At 41.0% G+C, this 17,985-nt stretch overlaps 1 protein-coding gene and 1 pseudogene across 15 annotated transcripts in view; both read right to left on the bottom strand.

The window, feature by feature from the left end:
- unm_hu7910 (un-named hu7910) overlaps nt 1-7,187 on the bottom strand; it is a 51,197-nt gene extending 44,010 nt beyond the window's left edge. For 7 of the 15 annotated variants that reach the window (XM_026329506.1, XM_026329507.1, XM_026329508.1 and 4 more), the window contains exons 1-2: nt 1,713-2,033; nt 76-272 (exon numbers count right to left, since the gene is read on the bottom strand). In XM_026329506.1, the coding sequence (XP_026185291.1) occupies nt 76-256 (181 nt within the window). In that variant the 5' untranslated portion in view covers nt 257-272; nt 1,713-2,033. Of the gene's footprint in view, nt 1-75; nt 337-1,712; nt 2,038-6,977 lie in introns of those variants that run through there. The other 8 variants (XM_026329510.1, XM_026329503.1, XM_026329504.1 and 5 more) reach the window with 6 other exon arrangements.
- Nucleotides 1-17,985, bottom strand: part of LOC113143885 (zinc finger protein 208-like) — a 905,597-nt pseudogene that overhangs the window by 84,988 nt on the left and 802,624 nt on the right.

The raw sequence follows: 17,985 nt of genomic DNA, 5'->3' as shown, positions 1-17,985 counted from the left end.
AGCCAAGCCAATCTAGATTAGAACCAAGCCCAAGCCATTAATCCAGGCCAAACTACACTTGTCCATCAGTCCTACCTGTCTTCTGGACCATCGGTTGCAGTTCCTCCTCCTCCTCCTCCTCCTCCTCCTCCTCCTCCTCCTCCCCATACACTGTCTCTTCAGTGTCAGCCACCTCTTCTACATGGACCTCCTCTACAGAAGTTGAGGAGGGTGAGAAGGTGGAGTAAGAGGTACTATAGTGGTGGTAGCGCTGCATGGGCAGTCAAAGTTCTCTGCTGACCCACAAAAGCAGGACCAAGAACAAGGCCAAACAGGGAGTATTCAGACAAAGTATCTCTGCCAGATATAGATAGAATGGGTTGCACAACAAACCACTAGAGCCCGACCAATATGGGTTTATAGGGGCCAATGCCGATATGAAAAAAAAAAAAAAAAATTCCAATATCGATATATCGGCCCATATTATTTATGCGTATATTATACAGGGTGGGCCATTTATATGGATACACCTTAATAAAATGGGAATGGTTGGTGATATTAACGTCCTGTTTGTGGCACATTAGTATATGTGAGGGGGCAAACTTTTCAAGATGGGTGGTGACCATGGTGGCCATTTGGAAGTCGGCCATCTTGGATCCAACTTTTGTTTTTTCAATAGGAAGAGGGTCATGTGACACATCAAACTTATTGGGAATTTCACAAGAAAAACAATGGTGTGCTTGGTTTTAACGTAACTTTATTCTTTCATGAGTTATTTACAAGTTTCTGACCACTTATAAAATGTGTTCGGGAGACCTTGGGGGCCATTCAACTGGCCCACGACGACCAATCCAGTTTCCTGAAAAGTGGATTGGTCGTCGTGGGCCAGTTGAATGGCCCCCAAGGTCTCCCGATCTGACCCCCTTAGACTTTTATCTTTGGGGTCATCTGAAGGCAATTGTCTATGGTGTGAAGATACGAGATGTGCAGCACCTGAAAATACGGATACTGGAAGCCTGTGCTGGCATTTCTCCTGTGGTGTTGCTATCAGTGTGTGAAGAGTGGGAGAAGAGGGTTGCATTGACAATCCATCACAATGGGCAGCACATTGAACACATTTTATAAGTGGTCAGAAACTTGTAAATAACTCATGAAAGAATAAAGTTACGTTAAAACCAAGCACACCATTGTTTTTCTTGTGAAATTCCCAATAAGTTTGATGTGTCACATGACCCTCTTCCTATTGAAAAAACAAAAGTTGGATCCAAGCTGGCCGACTTCCAAATGGCCACCATGGTCACCACCCATCTTGAAAAGTTTGCCCCCTCACATATACTAATGTGCCACAAACACGACGTTAATATCACCAACCATTCCCATTTTATTAAGGTGTATCCATATAAATGGCCCACCCTGTAGTACAATGCCAGTCAAAAGTTTGGATGCACTTGCACAAGCAATGGCATTTCAATTCGTGTGTCCAAATCTTTGACTGGTACTGTATATAGAATACAGTATACATAAACAATATATATACACACACATAAACGCATTAAACGTACATTAAAAAATGTTAATATTGGTGGCATATCTGCCGATACGATATATCTGCAATAGGCTCATATCGGCCGAACGGCAAAATGATATATCGGTCGGGCTCTGCAAACCACTATCAAAAAAAGAAAAATATTTCATTTAGAAAATGAAGTGACGCACATGCACCCTTCAAGTACCTGAAAACACCAAACACAAATGTACTGCAAAAAAGGCACAAACCACAAACCAGTAAAATGAGCAAAAATTAGAAATTGGACAGTGCCAGGACAACTTAAAACTGTTTAAAAAGTATTTCAAGAAAACCATCCAAAAAAAAGCAGTATGAGTAAAAAATTAAGTAATAAATGTTGATTTAAAAAAACATCTTGAACAAATATTCCACATTACTGATCATCTAAATGGGCAAAGCAGGTAAAACAGAGAAAACGTGAACTATGTTAAGAAAATGAGGTTGAGTTAAGCAGGAGAAACAAAGACCTCTTCTGTCCCCCAGGAGAATAGTGACTTTGAGAGCCTGCAATCTGTTGACCATCCAGAACCTGATCCATACTATTATTAGAGCTGACAAACACAGAAACAGTGCGAGTGTGAGTGTGTGTCAGATGCCAGAGAGGACAGAACAGCCAACCAAATAACCTTGACACTTGTTTGTTCACAGACATGTTGTACATGGTAGTGTCTCAGCTACAAGATATGCCAGCTTAATTAAAGTGACAGGGACTTGTTTATAGCAGAGAAGTAGTGTCTTGTACTGAAAACAAAGACATTTTAACAGCAAATGAACAGCCAGCCAGGGAGCAGAAGTATAGTATGTGGTTTTGAGACATTATCAAACAGTCACTCCAGAAAGACACATGAAAATTTCCACAGATATTTGTGAAATGAAAAAGACTACCACAACCTCTGTTAGCTAAAAAAAAAAAAAAAAGGAGTTTCAAGTAGCAATTACCAGCCTTCTGTATATGTGTATATATGTGACCTCTGATTACTCCAATCGGAGGCCCCCCCAAAAAACCCTATTGAGACTGTGCCTGCCCCTCGAACATATAAATCAAATAAATCAGAAGTTAACAGAAGAGGAGTTATTCATAAAAACTTAATAAAAATTAAGACCACTCCTCTTATTGAACAGAAAAACAGAACTGTCAAATGTGGACTATTAAATATTAGGTCCCTTTCATCTAAATCTCTGTTAGTAAATGATTTGATAACTGATCACCAAATTAACCTACTTTATCTTACTGAAACCTGGTTACAGCAGGATGAATATGTCAGTCTGAATGAATCAACCCCCCTCAGTCATAAAAATTATCATGTTCCTCGAAGCACAGGTCGAGGTGGAGGAGTAGCTGCAATCTTCCACTCAAACTTATTATTAAACTTTCATCCTCAGAACAGTTATAACTCATTTGAGAGCCTCACTCTTAGTCTCTCACATCCAAACTGGAAAACACAAAAACCAGTTCTACTTGTCATTTTGTACCGTCCACCTGTCCCTTACTCAGAGTTTCTAACTGAATTCCCTGACTTCCTGTCTGATTTAGTGCTTAGATCAGATAAAGTCATTATAGTGGGAGATTTTAACATTCATGTAGATGTTGAAAATAACAGCCTCAGCATTGCATTTAATTCTATATTAGATTCAATTGGTTTCACTCAAAATGTTAATAAACCCACCCACTGTTTTAATCACACCCTTGATCTTGTTCTGACCTATGGCGTCGAAATTGAACATCTAATAGTTTTTCCCCCAAATCCTGTTTTGTCAGATCATTCTTTAATAACTTTTGAATTTAAAATGATGGATCATGCAGCGTCTGGAAGAAAATTCCACTACAGCAGATGTTTATCCGACAACGCTGTTAATAAATTTAAGAAAATGATTCCATCTTTATTTGCATCTATGCCAAGTATAAACATAGTGGAGGGCAGCTGCCTTAATCCTACTCCCTACCAAATTGATCGTGTTGTTGACAGTGCTGTAACCTCACTGCGTGAAACGCTTGATTCTGTAGCCCCTCTGAAAAAGAAGTTAGTGAGTCAGAGAAGACTAGCCCCATGGTACATTTCACAGTGATGTTCCACAAATTTAGAAGTATTTTATCTATCCTGTCTCTTTACAAATGAAATCACAACTATAAGAGATAAGATTCAGCAGATGCTTCCTATACCTGCAATAAATGAATCTTCTACTACAGTAGCTCTTGAATCATCTGTAGGACCTCAGTTATGTTTAGACTGCTTCTCTCCTATAGATCTCTCTGAATTTACATCAGTAGTTGCTTCATCGAAATCATCAACGTGTCTCTTGGACCCCATCCCGACTAGACTGCTTAAAGGCACCCTGCCATTAATGAACTCATCTTTATTAGACTTGGTAAATTTATCTCTAGTATCAGGCTACGTACCACAGGCCTTTAAGACTGCAGTAATCAAACCTTTACTCAAAAAGCCTAGTCTTGATCCAGGAGTCTTGGCTAATTATAGACCAATATCCAACCTGCCATTTATTTCTAAAATCCTAGAAAAAGCTGTTGCTAAGCAGCTATCAGACCACTTACACAGGAATGAACTATTTGAAGATTTCCAATCAGGATTTAGAGCACATCATAGTACAGAAACAGCACTGTTGAAAGTTACCAACGATCTTCTCTTAGCCTCAGATACTGGACTTGTTTCTATACTTGTCCTCCTAAACCTTAGTGCAGCATTTGACTGGAGACTGGAGCATGTGACTAGAATCAAAGGAACAGGCGTTAAAATGGTTCCAATCTTATTTATCGGACAGATTCCAATTTGTTCATGTCCATGATGAACCTTCTACGCGCTAAAAAGTTAGTTATGGAGTTCCACAAGATTCGGTGCCAGGACCGATTCTGTTCACCTTATACATGCTTCCTAGAGACAATGTTATTAGGAAGCACTCTATTAATTACCACTGCTATGCAGATGACACTCAGCTTTACCTATCTATGAAACCTGCTAACACAAACTAATTAGCCAGACTTCAAGCCTGTCTAACTGACATAAAGGCCTGGATGACCAGTAACTTTTTACTTTTAAACTCAGAAAGTTATTGTATTTGGGCCTAAAAGCTGAGACACAAAGAGAGCTAAAATAAATATGAGTCCAGTACAACGCTCTGATTACTGCTAAATTGACACAAAATGTCACAAGCCTAACTGGAATTACTCTCAAATTAAAATAAGATTAATTCAAAACAAAAATAAAATCATGACCATGCCAAGTCGCTAATGCTGCCAAAAGAAACATTAGAATCTGTGAGTCTTTTAGCTGCTTTTAACACTCTCCATGTCAAAAAGACAAACTCATGTTAATTCTGGTGTTTGCCCTTTCTTTGTCCCACTTTCTCTGTGTGAAAAACAACACAGCCTCTTCACTCTGGCAGCCACTGTTTCTGACTTTCAGCTGCAAAGAGTACCTCCATGGTTGGATGATTAGTTGAAAAGCTGGAATAACCACAAAAAAAAAAACAAACAAAAAAAAAAAAACAAGCATCACAGCTGAGAGACACCAAGTAATGTCCCATATTCACTTGATTTAACGGATAGGGTGTTCAATCTTAATTAATTAACCCTTAAGGTCACTGATTAATAATTGTGAATTGCTATCTGGCTGTGTCAAAATCTAAACTCCACTTACATACAGTGTGCAGGTTATTTGTGTCAGATGTGTTGTTTTTTGGCACCTTTTTCCTGCGTGTACAGTAATTTGCATGTCTTGTTAATAGCAAATGTGTCAGATAGGATCAAAAATAAATATTGTGATAAGGATATACTTAGACACAGCAAGTTTCAGTTTTAGTGCCAGAACATACAAGAGTATTAGAAAAATACTTGACAATGGATGCTTCAAGCTGCAGTTATGCTGTAGCATGAAATGAATCTGTCTCTAAGTTATGCGCTTTTCTGCACTTATCTCTCCTGCCAAATGAGAACAGTCTGCCTCCGTCTTTGGAAGCACAAACCAGATGATGTAGACTAATTTACATCCCCATACATATGGAAATCGGGTCAGAGTAGAGGTGACATGCATTTCTGTCTTATGGTGCAAGTTATCCCATTCACACTTATAATTGCTGATGTACTTAGGTTTCTGATGTGAGGTGCATAACGTACATATCCCGATACACCTTCAGCAATCTGATACATGCAGCAACTACAAATGCGATATGATCTGATTCAATACAGCACAATTGGATGACAAAAAATGATGGTATGAAATTCAATGAGTTTAATTATTTACTCATCAAATCAAATCAAGAACTTTCACAAACTGCCCTTTTTTCACAATCTCTGTACAAAAGGTTTTTGATCTGTTTCAAGTTCACAGTCCATTTCTAACAGCTGTTTGTGATCAACTGGGATGCACATACAATAATACACATCAGAGATGCACATTAATGTAAAGTAGATTTAATTTAGGAGGAATTAAAATATCAAAATATTTAATATTAGGGGTTGTTACCCTTTCCGTCACTATGAGCTGCTGTAAACATAAATTATTTCTGGATGTCTGGAATGTCTATTAGTACACGAGCTTAATACAATGAGACAGGAGAAGAAGCAAGAGCTCTTTACTTGTGGATAATAGGTACTGTAGTTCCAAGTAAAGCAGTGAAGCTAGAAATTAAAAAAAATGTGTCAAACATTAGACCTCCTTAGCAAAAATGTATTTTCCTATTTTCAAGCTAAAACAAGCTTTTTTAACAAGCTTTATTTATTTAATTTCTCTAATGCAATCCGTAAATGTCACAATTTTATTAAGAGCCAGTTAGCCGCTATCACTTATTATGACTCGGGTCTTATGGTCCTTTATTACAGGTCCATGCTACCGCTGGACCAGACACCTCGTAATCACCCAGAGCACCTCTTGGTTTACAGCTAACCATCTAACTAATACGGATGGCTTAAGTTCTCTAAATTACAGCGCCAGGCTCGTGTCTAGATACGGCAAGATGAACGAACCAGGCTCTATTCAAAAACCTGCCAATTTAGTGAGCACTTCATTGGTGACAAAGCAAATTGTCTATTAAAACACAAAGTGGGACATTTACACGAACGTATGACAACTACCCTTTACATCGTCATAGGTAAAATGCATGAACTGTAATACAGTTTTGAGTTTGACTCCTAGTTAACGCTGTTTCTAGACGCACTTTTTCCTCAAGAAGCCCGTGGGAAACATTAGCGAATCAATTGTGAAAGCGAAGCTCTGCTGCCTACTGTGTCGGCATGTTAGCCGCATTGAAGAAAATAGGTCAGTGTTTCTGAAAACGTCTTTGGTTTTGTTCTGCTCCACATGCGTCGTCGACAACGAGGCAAACAACCTTAAACCGCAGAATATGTCAAGGAAGCACGTACAAACGACACAGAGGCGCGTCCCGTGATGAGATAATCTAGCAAGAAAATGGTACTGACCTTTTTTGGAGTGGGTTTTGGGATTCTTTCTCTGGACCATGGCTTGGTAAATACGATAATGCTGGTTTTCCACTGATAAACTACTAAGTTAATAAGCTAACCCAACCGTAATCATGCCAACAACGTGAAAAACGTCAGTGCTCGTCTCTCTTTTATGTTGTCTGCTCTCATTGATGCGAGCTAAACAAAAATCGTGTCCTCACTGGGACACAATCAAGGGCCATAGTAACCGTGATTGGCTCCATATTCCACCTATCGGAGCGGAACAACCAACTCGTGGGTGGGCCCAAGGGCGGGCTTCCAGGCTTTTGGATCAATCACGTTCCAGTACAACTTCCCAGTGTCGTCCCTCTCTTTGGAAAAGTGCAAAAACGTGGCAGAACGGGAAGGCGAGTTTGAAACATCTGGGGCGGAGAGCAATAATTTATTCGTCCCTGTACGATTAAAGAAAACAGAAATTCCATCACAGATGTAACTACATTCATGTGTCCAAAGGGTGAGGGCAGAAAAAACCGCCGGAGTTACAAATTGTGTCTTTAAATAAATATTTGATCAAATAAATGTAAACACTTTTAAGCATATCCTTTTTTTCAGTGTTGCGCATAGGACGTGAACGGACTTCAGTGAGGACTAAAGGACTTTTAAACATAAAGTGAATAACAAAACACAATGAGCACTTCTTGATGACGCCTGTCTTCAAGTGTGGAACAACTTAATCAGTCGGGGATCTGACAGCACATTATTCAGTCTAAAGCCTCATCACGTGAGGGCATACCCAGCAAAATAAGTAAAAAATAGTAAATTACACCCGTTCTTGTTCAGAAGACATTTTACTTAAGTGAGTGACTGTCGTCTACTACTGACATCATCGTCATATTCTCAGCATATACTGTAACTTCCACAAAGTCAGTTGCATGGTAGAGGAGCGCAGTGATGCTGATGGACTGTCTCACTGCCATGACACAGGGATGGTTGAGTTCAGCTCTGGTTCATTCTCCACCTGCAGGACATTTACAAGGAGCACTGCTCTATGCCACACAGGTCAGTTGAAGGTATGTTTTACATAGAGAAATTACTTTCTCATACTTATTTTACTGCAGCACAGTGATTTAGTGGTTAAGATGGTTGCCTCACAGCAAGAAGGTTCCTGGTCTGAAACCCAGCAGGGGCCTTTCTGTGTGGAGTTTGCATGTTCTCCCTGTGCTTGTGTGGGTTTTCTCCAGGTACTCTGGTTTCCTCCCACAGTCCAAAAACATGTATGTCAGGTTGATTGGTGACTCTAAATTGCCCATAGGAGTGAGTGTGAGTGTGTGAGGTTGTTTGTCTCTATGTGGCCCTGTGATGGACTGGGGACCTGTCCAGGGTGGACCCCTGCCTTTCACCCAAAGAGAGCTGGGATAGGCTCCCTATGACCCTAAATAGGAATAAGCAGGTAAAGATAATAGATGGATGGAGAAATGAATTGTCCACAGAGCAGGGTTGTGTCTTAATGGGGTCCAGGGGCACTGTGACCTCAGAGATGCAGAGAGCATTGTTAAAGGAGATCCAGTCTGGGCATCAAGGCAGAATTAAAAGGCTTTAGCCTGTAAATATGTATGGTGGCCAAACTTTGGTTTTGATGGGGAGCAGATTTGCAAGGAGTGTGAAATGTGCCAGCTGGAACAAAAAATGCCTCAGCAGGTTCATCTACACCTAAAGGGGTTCCCAGGTAGGTCTTGGAAAAGAGTGCATATAGATTCTGCTGGACTGTTCCTGAGTATATTTCTGATTGTTATGATTTTATATACAAAGGGCTTGGAAGTATTCCTCGGGTCATACATAACCTCGTGTGTTACTATTACAAGGGTGAGGAGACCCCTAAGGTCTAAAAACATCTAAAAAGGTAAAAACTCTTAGAAAAGCTTTATTTCCAACTTCTGCATTTTTGCAACCTTTGTCAGGATCAATGTAAAAATATTACCAAAAAAAAAAAAACACTTAAGATGTGTGCAAAACAATAATTGTTAAAACAACCAATCACAAACATACACATCCATCCATCCATTATTTAAACCGCTTATTCCTATTTAGGGTCACGGGAATCTGCTGGAGCCTACATACACATACATGTCAGATAATAAGGTACCTGCATATAAGTGGGTGAGGCACATGATCATACAAAAAGGGGGTCACAAATGAATTTCAGAGCTGGTGATGACACAGACTGGCCAAAAGTCTTGTGAAGTCAGAGAGTGGGATCCTGACACGGTGCTCAAGCGCATGGAGCTACGAGCTCAAGCCAGTGCTGCTATGGAGATACAGATGGTACTGAATCACAGGCTAAGAGGGTCAGTGATGAAGACTGCTGCACAAATGGTTGACTCTTATGCAAGCAGCATAGAACCTTGTGACTCTGAAGTGCACACTCAGAGTGTGTAAACCACCAAAGCAATACATGTAATCAGACTGTATGCTGCAGTGAACTGAATAATTGTACACATTTGTGTATGTTTTATAAAACAATGTGTTGCAGCCACATGGTGGTGCAGTGGTTGACACTGTCCCTTCATGGCATGAAGGTTCTAGGTTTGAATCTTGTTTGACCCTGGTGTCTTTCAGTTTGGTGTTTGATTTCAGAGCATGATAAGGTTAATACTCTCATCTTACAAGTAATTTTGTAGTACAAGTACAAGTAATAAACACCATGAGCTATGATTTGTATTTGCTAAAGTGATTATTGGGTGCTGTTTACTCCAGTGTCTGAGTTGTTTATAACTAATCAACTGAATATCTCCTAAACCTCTCACTGTACAGCATCCTTTCAATTTTCAAATTAAAATAAAAATCCTTAGCTGTTGTATATTTTACTCCAGTGTTTTTTTGACTTTCATTGAGCTGTAGATGCAGCGAAACAGCAATCCACACACTGCAACTATAATGGATGGCTGCCTGTGAATTAAAAAGAGGTGGAGGATATTTGACTTCAGCTGACAGTTTTTTGGTTTGGACAGTAGGTGGTGCTGCAACATCAACAATGAGCAGACATTGTGCTATGCAACAGTGTCTTTTTGTCTCCTGTACACTCTGATGGACTCCAACCTGTGAGATAAACACAACTAACCAACACCTTTTCAAAAAATCTAGCTGTGAAACAGGAAGCTTTGACAATTTAACTGTTTTACTGTTTTAGTTTCTTCTTACGTCAATCAATCAAATCAAACAGCACTTTTTGATTAAGTTGCTGCACCTCGAACTGATAATCAACCGATGAACAGTAGAAACATTTTTAAAACAATTTGAGATAATGCACTGAACAAAATTAATATTAAATGTGATAAATGTAAATATAAAAAACTACAAAATGAAATAAATAAATACTTTAAAACCAGGCTACAGAGGCTGAATTTAACTTTAACCTGATTTAACATTTTCATCTCCTTTCAGCTCCTTGGAGCCAAAGTGCTAAAACACTACTTCACCAAAAACGTTTTGTGCTGCACTTAGGAACAACTAAAAGCCTCAAAAGTAGCAGAGGATCTAGTCCATATATTGGAAGCATATCAGATAAGTAGGCAGGTGAAAGCCCATGAAGTGCTTTAAAAAATAGTACTTTTAAAATCAATGCAGATAGGGGACCAATGTAAAACCTTTTAAAAAGGTATAATGTGTTCTCTCTGTATGGTCCTGGTCAACACTTGAACAGCAGAGTTCTCAATCAATTAGAACATTTTTGTAAGACCACATAATGCATTAGTCCGTATATGCCGGACATAAAAGCATTAGACTGTCTGTGTCACTCTTAGGTAAATATAGCTGCACAGTTGATTCCTAAGTGCATTTTGTTGTTTTGCTTTTAGTTCACATTTCCTGAGAGGTTTGTTTTGAAAGGAACATAGTCAAATACTATAGCAGTTACGGAAAGGGAAAGACTCATACAGTTGAACATTATCATTCTGACTATATGACCAAAGTAGCTTGGGTGATTTTTCAAAATAGCATGACAAGGCTTACAGAATGAGGTGCACATAACCACCTATCAATGTCTGACAAGAAGAAGAAGAAGAAGAAGAAGAAGAAGAAGAAAAAGAAGAAGAAGAAGAAGAAGAAGAAGAGTGAGTACTTTATTAATCTCCAAGGGGAAATTTAATTGTTACAGCAGGTTTTTTTTTTGTGTGTGTGTGCGTTATTGTTTATATTGTGGAATTATAGAGTCTTATGGCCATGGACACAAAAGTCTTCCTGAATCTCTCAGTCTTGGCTTTAGGGGGAATTAGTCTGTGGCTGAATGAACTTCCCATTCGCCACAGTTCCTCATGAAGTGGGTGGGCAGGATTGTCCAATATGGAGTTTATTTTGTCCACCATCCTCCTCTCTGCCACAGCCTCCAGACTGTCCAGTTCCAGTCCAAAAACAGATTTTGTCTTCCTGATCAACTTGTTTAGTCTGTTGGCCTCACCAGCCTTGATGCCACCTCCCCAGCACACAACTGCAAAGAACAGTGCACTTGCTACTACAGACTGATAGAACATCTTCAGCAGCTTGTTGCACACACCAAAGGAACATAGTCTCCTGAGGAAGAACAGTCTGCTCTGTCCTTTCTTGAAGAGTACATCTGTATTGTTTGACCAGTCCAGTTTGTTGTTAATGTGGACTCCAAGGTATTTGTAGGAGTCCACAATCTCTACCTCGTCTCCAAGGATGGAGACAGGGACTGGGGTCTTCCTGTTCCTCCTAAAGTCCACCACCAGTTCTCTGGTTTTCTTGATATTGAGCTTTAGACAGTTGTTACACCAAGTCAACAAAGCTTTTTATCAAGTGTCTGTATTCCTCATCGTTATCATTATTGATGCATCCAATGATTGAAGAATCATCAGAGAACTTTTGGAGGTGACAGGTTCCTGAGTTATAGCGGAAGTCTGAGGTGTAGAGTGTAAACAGGAATGGTGCCAGTACAGTTCCTTGGGGTGCACCGGTGCTGCTCATCACCACATCAGATATGCAGCCATCTAAGCGAACAAACTGTGGCCGCCCAGTGAGGTAGTCTTTGATCCACTCCACCATATCTGCGGGAACTTCCATATCCTGCATCTTTGCACTTAGCAGGTGGGGCTGAATAGTGTTGAAAGCACTTGAAAAGTCAAAAAACATGACTCTCACAGTGTTGCCCTGCCTCTCCAGATGGGAGTATGCTCTGTGCATTAAGAAGATGATGGCATCTTCCACTCCGATGTGTTCTTGATATGCAAACTGCAGGGGGTCCAGAAATTCAGACACTTGGGACCTCAGGTGTTGCAGGACCAGTCTCTCAAACACTTTCATGACATGTGATGTTAGCGCTACTGGTCGGAAGTCACTAAGGGTACTGGGATGGGTTCTTTTTGGTAATGGGACAATACAGGAAGTTTTCCATAACTTAGGCACCTTTTTGAGCCTCAGAGAGAGGTTGAGGAGTTTCTGAAAAACCTCTGCAAGCTGTCCAGCACACACCTTAAGTACTCTGGGACTGATCTCATCTGGTCCTTTTGCTTTGTTGGCCTTTAGTTTAGCTAGTTCCTTCCTCACCTGTTCTGTGGCAAAGGCTGGGCCTGTGTATTGTGTTGATGAGGAGTCAGATGATGAGGGCAGGGGAGGAGTTATTGGAAGTGAGGTATACTTCAATGTTGTATGGCTGCTGATAGAGGAGATGGCATCAGTGGGCAATGGGGAGGCAGCATTGGCAGAGATGTTGGGTGGAGGGATGTGAGGAGACCCCAAGGCATCAGCTAAGGTGGTGTAGGGAGGAGGGATGGTGTGTGAGGACACTGGGTCAGAGTAAGAAGCAGAGGTGGTGTCAAATCTATTAAAGAACAGGTTAAGTTCATTAGCAAACTTTGAGTCTCCTTCCACAGCAGTGTGACTTCTTATAACCAGTCATTATTTTCATATCATTCCACACCTCTTTGATATTGTTCTGTCTCAACTTGTGCTCTACTCTGTCTCAGACCAGAGTACTCAGAATAAACCCACACAAGCACAGGGAGAACATGCAAACTCCACATAGAAAGGCCGAATTGTGAACCCACGATCTGCTTGCTGTGAGGCAACAGTGCTAACCACTCATCCACCATGCTGACAGATGTGTCCAGGTGCAAAATTCAACAAAAAACATATTCTCTCAGGCTTTTCAGACTTTTCATGCAGGCAGGACATGCACAACACAGAAAGGAACATAGCACAATTTATTAATAAACTAAAAGAATCTTAGGTAACATAACCATACAACCTGAGTTAAAATTCAGGAGGGGTAAGAAGGTCCAAAGCAACACTACAGCATAACTGGAAATCCTTCACTATAAAGACAACAAATCCAGCGGCCTGTTTCAGAAAGCAGGTTTAGTGAAAACCCAGAGTTTGTTAACCCTGAGATGAGAGATACTCAGAGTTTTCGGTTTCACAAAGCGGGTTCAGATCGACTCTGAGCCAGTTACTGCGGTAACTTACTCCGTGAACCAAACCTGCTCGCTGGCAGTTTTTATAAACCCTGATTTGTTTCTGAGCCAATTGGCATTCAGACTGAAGAAGAGGCTGGAGACATGACGTGCCCTTTTGCTTCGCAGAATTCAAGAGGGTAATCAAACCCCGTCTGGACGTCTTTTCTTTTCCTGGAGAATATCTTTATTAGCGATACCATTTTCTGCCAGTTCGCTTCATTGTCTTCATGATATCCTCAGCCCTTACATGTCCCATATGACTTCTTGTGGACACGCTTCAAAGGCAGAGCAAATAGTTTCAGTAGCTCATCGTGTTTCTGCAAGTGGGCATTTCCTTTATAACATCGGTGATGCAGAACACATTTCAAAAGCAACTGTGTGTCACCTAGTAAGAAATGTGACCTTTGTGCTCAAACGTCTGCTGGACAGTTTTGTGGTCTTCCCCAATCACAGACCCATGTGTCTTATCAAAGAGGAATTCTACAAAATTGCAGGTACATTCAGGCACATTCATTCCTTGGCACATTCAGCCTGTACCTTTGACACTTTTTGCACAAATCAGTTGTATATTTTAGGGTTTCCAGGTGTGATCGGCTGCATAGATGGGACTCATATCCATATTGTGTCCATATTCCTTTATGTCAATAGGAAGTCCTTCCACAGCATTAATGTACAGGTAAATAGAGGCCTTTGGTATTCATTATGAAAGATAATTCCATCACAGCTAATGCAGATTTTTTGTTCTGTGTGCTTAAGGTGATATGTGATGCATCACATGTGATAACAAACCTGGAAACAAAGTGGCCTGGATCTGTGCGCACTCACACATTTTTCATGAGTGTGCACTAAGTACTCATCACAGGCAAATCAGTGGCTAACATACACCTCTCTATGTTCTGTTATCCATGCATCTCTATATGTATATTAAAATGTTACACTGCATGGTCTCCTTTTTATAGGTCAGTTTGATGGTTACCTACTGGGTGACAGAGGATACCCCTGCCAGCTACATCTTTTAACACCTTATCCTGATCCTGCACCTCCTGGCTCACAGCACAATTTCAATTCAGCCCACAGCAGGACACGAAATGACCATAGGCATAGTGAAGGGCCGGTTCCAGCAGTCACTATATGACTGTACAGTTTTTGGTATGACTGTAATTTCCACATTTGAGATCTTTAAATATCACAAAAAGTGACTGACCATGCATTGTTTCTTGAACAGGAAGGAAACATCTCCTGCAGCAGCATTCAATTGAAATTTCATTGAAAAATGCTCTGCTGAAAACAGGAAACTGGTGTGCACATCATTACATAATAATATACATACACACATATACATATACAGTTTGCTGAAAAAGGACAGCTGTGATTTATTCATTAACCCTTCAACACACACACCACTTATTCTGGCAACATGTCCCAGGCCGTGAGAACAGGAGTGAATCTTTGAGTCTTTGAAGTCGGCTGCACAAGCTCTTCACAATCAGAACAGAAGCTGTAACATTTCTCCTCCAGCTCCCGACACATAGGACTGTGTCAGCTACTGGGACACCAACTCAAAGTGAGTTAGACAGCAGATAGGCCAAATAATTAAAATTAATGTTTCAGATAGAGCTATGCTGTCTGCATGATAGTACACCTGCAGCAACCACTTACATATAAAGTTGTGTGCCGATATACCATTAGCACTGCTGTTAATTTACAGGTAGAACCCATCTGTAGGTTTTCAGGTAATGTTAAGCAGATTATAACCAGCTAGCTACCTAGCTAATGTCAGAGGTGGAACTGACCAGGGAGTTGTGGGTATGCTCTATCCAGAGTAGAAACTTAAAATTGCAGAATGGCAGTTCGTGACACGTCTGAGGGCAGTCTTTAAATCCTGGTTGGCCCGTTCTGTCTGTCCATTGGAATCCAGATGGTCAAACTCACTCAGGCTCCCACTACTGTGCAGAATGCTCTTCAGACCTCAGAAGATAACTGGGGGCCTCTGTTTGAGACAATGTCCTGAGGGATTCCATGAAAACTGAATACATGGGTGATTAATAAGTCTGCAGTTTCTAAGGCAGAAGGGTTTGGTAGTGGGATGAAGTGAATGACTTTAGAAAACCTGTTCACAATGGTTAGTATGACAGTGTTACCTTCTGGTAGTGATAGTCCAGTAACAAAGTCCACAGAGATGTGTGACCAAGGTCTGTGAGGGATAGGGAGTGGTGAAGTAAGAAATTAAGTAAGCTAGTAGGAGCCTGGTGAGTTGCCTTATTATGTGCACAATCAGTACAGATAGACCCGTACGCCTTCCTATCTGCAGTCATTCCCGGCCACCAGAACCGCTGCTGCAGGAAGAAAAGTGTCTGTCGAAACCCTGGATGGCATGCCAACGTGGAGTTGTGTCCCCACTGTAATACCTCGGGATTAAGGCAAAGGGACACAAACAACTTCTATGGAGGGCATTGTTTCAGTACCTGCTGATGGTCCATAGCTTCCTCCACCTTTATCTCTATGTCCCAGCTGGCCATTCTTACAGACCTGGTGGGAAGAACAGTCTCCTCCTGCTCAGCTGACTCCTGGATCCTCATACAGACGAGAAAGCACATCAGGCTTGGTGTTCTATATTCCTGGCCAGTAGGTGAAATTAAACTGACCCAGGAACAGCACTCATTGTGCCTGGTGAGAGTTTAACTTGGGGCAGAGCGGAGGTATAAGTTCTTGTGATCTGTTCAGATAATAAATGGATGGAGAGCACCCTCTAGATGATGTCTCCATTCCTGCAATACCATGACAACAGCCAAAAGTTTCATGTTAACAATATCATTTTTCTCTGCCAAAGTTAACCGGCGTGAGAAAAAAGTACAAGGTTGTAGTTTCTGGTCCTCCTGAGATTGCTGCGACAGGACTGCACTAATCCCCAAGTCTGAGGAGTCCACCTCCACCTCCACCTGAAACTGAAGGGATTGTTTAGGGTGGCATAAAACATGCGCAGAAGTGAATAGCTGTTTTAACTTTGCAAAAGCATTTTCTGCCCCCAGTGACCAAACAAAAGGAACCTTGGTAGAAGTGAGATGGGTCAGCATCTTTACTATAGTCATAGATAAACCTATGATAAAAGGGAGAGGGCCACTTGACCTAAAAAAGGGAAAAACACTGGAGTGTCTAAAACAAAAGGGGTGAATAGTTCACGATGATTGCCAGAGACTAGGAGAGTTATAGGTGAGGTTCGGTGAGTCCCAACTGCCTGTACAGTAACTTCCTTCTTTGTCGGAAGTTCCTTTAGTGGTATCTAAATGTTCTTTCACAAACGACCAGCCATCTGCCACAAGAAACGACTAAATCACTAAATGCAATGCAGTTTATAAAAAAATAAACAGTACCTGAAAGTTCCACTCATTTTATGCTAGAGGGGTTCAAACCAGACCTGTCCAGGGTGTACCCCTGCCTTCCACCTGAAAGAGAGCTGGGATAGGCTCCAGCAGAACCTGGTTAAGGAATAAGTGGGTATAGAAAATGGATAGATGGATGGGTTCAAACCAGTTCGACTCACTAGTCCCACCTGATAAACTAGTGAGTCTGACCTTCTGGCTGAGCTGGGCATTGCCTCTTGAAAAGTCCCTACTGGCCATAGTAGAAGCATCTCCTCTCTTGTCTCCTTCGACGCAATTCGTCTGATCGAAGCACAGTGCTCCCGAGCTGCATGGACTCCTCTGGTGCCTCTGGAACTGCAGAAGTCGATGGGTTGTCTCTGCAAGCTGGGATGGTCTCAGACCTCACCTGGAATGGAGTCCGGCTTCTCTGTGAGTCTCTCCCAGAACCTACTATTCAAGCAGGTGGCCAGTCGAATTAACTGTTGTAATGATTCGCTGTCCTCCCGTATTGCTAATTCATTTCATTTCTTGTTCAGCCCACTATGGACCTATAAGAACCTCGTCATTCCGTCTGCTCTTAGCTGCGAAACTTAACTGAGTATGTTGAGACAGAGTCTGAGCCCTGTTTTAGTGTGAGCAACTGGCTACTTATTTCTGAGTCCTGCATGGGAATGTCAAAAACTTTGAGTAGTTCTGTACGGAAAGACTCGAACGAATGGCAAACTGGAGAATTTGATTCAGTTACTGTACGGTGATGTACCTCATCAGCCCTTCTAATCACGCCCCTCACTGCAAACCTGTAGGAAGAAGGAAAAAGGGAAAAGACAGGAGGGAAAAGGGGCAAAGCAATACAAAACCCCCAGAATCCTGACATTGAATTGCCAATTGTACATTTTCAAATTGTATGTTAAAATTGCATATTGAATTGCCAGTTGTAAAACGAATTGCAAATTGAATAAAGAGTCCAAAAACCTTCTATAGAGAAGCACCTCTTAAAATCTCTTTAATGGAATGAAAACAAAACTGTGTGTGGGATGAAGGTTATTTTTCCAATCTTAACAGAAAACAATATACATCAAGCTTACATATAGCTATAGAATATAAATAGCAGAGTAAATTTTCATTACAGTATGAAACCAAATGAACTGCCAGTTGAGTTTTTCCTGCTAGTCGTAGCAGTGACTGATAACAAACACA

This window comes from Mastacembelus armatus, unplaced genomic scaffold, assembly GCF_900324485.2.
Source record: "Mastacembelus armatus unplaced genomic scaffold, fMasArm1.2, whole genome shotgun sequence".
NCBI lineage: Eukaryota > Metazoa > Chordata > Actinopteri > Synbranchiformes > Mastacembelidae > Mastacembelus > Mastacembelus armatus.
The sequence above is the reverse complement of the archived record's forward strand: the minus strand, read 5'-3'. Positions and strand labels throughout refer to the sequence as shown.